At 66.0% G+C, this 2,961-nt stretch overlaps 1 protein-coding gene across 1 annotated transcript in view; it reads left to right on the top strand.

Moving 5' to 3' along the window:
- Nucleotides 1–991: 991 nt before the first annotated feature.
- LOC113205190 (zinc finger and SCAN domain-containing protein 10) overlaps nucleotides 992–2,961 on the top strand; it is a 99,984-nt gene continuing 98,014 nt past the window's right edge. The window contains exons 1-2 of the mRNA XM_052267456.1: nucleotides 992–1,015; nucleotides 1,211–2,566. Coding sequence (XP_052123416.1) covers nucleotides 992–1,015; nucleotides 1,211–2,566 — 1,380 coding nt within the window. The remainder of the gene's footprint in view (nucleotides 1,016–1,210; nucleotides 2,567–2,961) is intronic.

The raw sequence follows: 2,961 nt of genomic DNA, 5'->3' as shown, positions 1-2,961 counted from the left end.
CTTTCCCGGGCCGCACGCAGCTCTCGGGCGCCGCCGTCGCCGCACGCGCCGCGAGGGTCCCGAGGACGCCGTCGTCGTCGCGGAGGAGGAGCGCCCCGCCACCCCCGCCGCCGCGCCGCGATTCTTCCGCTTCTTTCGAGGAAGCGGGAGGAGGGGGTTGGAGTCAGAGTGAGACGGAGGCCGCCGTCGACGCCGTCGCCCGCTCCCTAAGAAGTGTCCGCGAGCTCCGCGTTCTTTCGGCGCGCGCCCCCGCCGCCGCCGCCCGCGCCGCCCCACCCGCCGCCGCCACCCGCGCCGCGTCGTGGTCGTGCCCGTGTGCTCCGACGTCTTGGTCCGTCTCTTGGCCCTGGCCGAGGAGGTTGTCTGAAGACGCTCCGCTCCCGCCCCTCACCCCCGTATAAGTGCTCGTGCGGGCGCGCGGAGCCCCCAGTCTACCCCGAGTCGCTCCTCAAGACAAGGTGACTGGTGCTGCGAGCCGCGCGGGGCCCGCCGACGACCACTTGCGTCCGCACTTACGACCCGGCACGCTGGATACCGACTTGCAGTCCGCCGGGACTTAGCGCGCGCCGCGTGTTCGCCTGTGTGTCGTGATCCGTCGTCTAGTTCAAAAAAGTGTTGGTGTCTGTGTCCGCGTGTCCGGTGTGTTTTTCGGAATGCCAAGCAAGTTGTCGTCGTCGCCGCCTTCGCACTCTGGATTACTTTTTTGGATTTCTGACGAGTCTGTCCATCACCTCGGACGTTGTCCTCCACGACTTGTCAGCTGACAGGGCCCGGCGCGCGCGAGCAGTTTTTTGCCGGCACGTCCGTGTGTTCCCTCTTTGGGCTCGACTCGTCGGGGACTCCGTCCTGGAGGCAGCAGCAGCGGTGCTTGTGTGTGTGTGCGTGAGCCTCTTGTGTTCTTACGCGTGCGGCCGCCCCACCTGTCACGGAGATGAAATAAATTTATCGGAAACGCGTCGCCGCTGCTGCCTCCGCGGACGAGCGGGGAAACATGACGGATACGAAACGGTTCGAGGTGAGTGAGTGCGGCGAGATGACTAATGCGCCCCGTTTTTTCTGCTCTTCTGCTTCCAGATTGAGCGACACTCTGGCCGCCGACACCGTCGTCGACGACCGGAAGAAGAAAAAGCCGAAGCTGGAAATTAACACGACGGCAACCACGTCGCCAGCGACAACGACGACGCCCCTTTGGATAACTAGTGCTTCATAGTGCAGTGATTGTGTTGCATGTGTGTGGCACGCGAGTGCCAGCAAGATAGGCATTGTGAGTGTGACGTGTGACCTGACTTGGCCGTCGGCCGCCCCCAGGGCCGCCCCCGCCTCCGCCATACAGCCCGAGCAGCACACGCCCGCCGCGGAGCCCGGCGGGTGCGGCGGACCGGCGGACCTGGTCGGCGTGCTGGAGCCCACCGCCACGGCCACCTTGGCGTCGGTCGGCTACGACGCCCTGCTGGGCCCCCTCGGCCCGCTGGGGCCCATCGGGCCGCTCAATCTCACGCGGGCCCGCGAGCTGCGCGAGCTGCACCAGCAACACCAGCAGCACCAGCACCAGCAAGAACAGCAGCTGGCTGGCGCCGCCAGCTCGCCGCGCCCCGTCGACTCTGAGGAGGACGACGACGAGGACGACGAGGACGAGGACGACGACCAGGAGTTCCCCCTGGCTCCGCCGGCGTCGTCCTCGTCGGCCCTCGCGCCCTCGCAACACCCCGCCATTCCCAGCCTGGGTGGCGGCAACCCCCACCCGGGGCCGCTGCCGGGGCCGCTGCCACCCGCAGGGCTGCCGTCCGTACAGACCCCCCTGGACCTCCGGTCCACGCCCGAGCAGCCCGGCGGGCCCGGCACGCCCATGTCCATCGACGTGCAGCAAGTGCAGAGGTCCGTCTTCAAGATGAGCCCGGACTTCTGGCAGCAGGCCCGGGGGCCGCCGGGCATGCCGCCCGGTGTCCCGCCGGCGCTGAGCGCACTCCTCGGCCAGCACAGCCCCAACTCGCTGGCCGCCCTGCAGCAGGCGCAGGCCCAGGCCCAGCAGCACCACCAGCAGCAGCAGCACTCGCCGCAGTCCAACGGCAGCGCGGCCGCCATGGCCATCGCCAACGGCCTGGCGGCCACTCTGCTGCAGCACCAGCAGGCCCAGCAGCAGGCTCAGCAGCAGGCCCAACAACAGGCCCAGCAGCAGGCCCAACAACAGGCCCAGCAGCAGGCCCAACAACAGGCCCAACAGCAGGCCCAGCAGCAGGCCCAGCAGCAGGCGCAAGCTCAACAGCAGGCCCAGCAGCAAGCGCAAGCCCAACAGCAGGCGCAAGCCCAACAGCAAGCCGCGCAAGCCCAACAGAACGCCCAGCAGCAGGCCCAGCAGCCCCAACCACAACCTCCCCAGCAAGACAACCCCGCCGTCCCCAACGGCCCCGAGTCCCCCACCGGCAGCCTGTCCAGCGCGCAGGAGGCGCTGGTCGCGCTCCAACAGCAGCAGGCACTCCAGCAGCTCCAGGCTGCTGTGGGGCAGCCGCGCCAGTCAGAGTCCCCCGACCCCAAGTTCATGACGGAGAAGTTTGTGAACGAGCTTCAGGTACGTGTCTACTCTACGCTGTGTGTGTTGTGTTGGTTTTTATTAACTGCATTGTATTGAGTGGAACTAGTCTGTCAGTCCCTCCTAGGATGCCTCTTAACCCGTCCCGTTGTGCAGGGAAATAGAACTAGCGAGGTTCCCCTTTTATTCAGGGGTTGAATGAGCGTGGTCAGTGTATACGCGTGCGGTTGATATTTTCATCCGTTCGCTGTGTTTTCTTTCGCCGTTTGGATACGCCGCATGCGAACCTATTCCACGTGTGTGCTTAAAAAACCGCAAATCATACTCAGCTTGGCAATAATACACGAGTCTAATGCACCTGTAATGTGGCGGGGGCCCGCGGTGACCCCCGACGAGCACAGTACACCCCAGCACAGCGGCAGGTAAAAAGGAAA

Source organism: Frankliniella occidentalis, unplaced genomic scaffold (genome assembly GCF_000697945.3).
Source record: "Frankliniella occidentalis isolate FOCC.00 unplaced genomic scaffold, Focc_3.1 Scaffold52, whole genome shotgun sequence".
Lineage (NCBI taxonomy): Eukaryota > Metazoa > Arthropoda > Insecta > Thysanoptera > Thripidae > Frankliniella > Frankliniella occidentalis.
The sequence above is the reverse complement of the archived record's forward strand: the minus strand, read 5'-3'. Positions and strand labels throughout refer to the sequence as shown.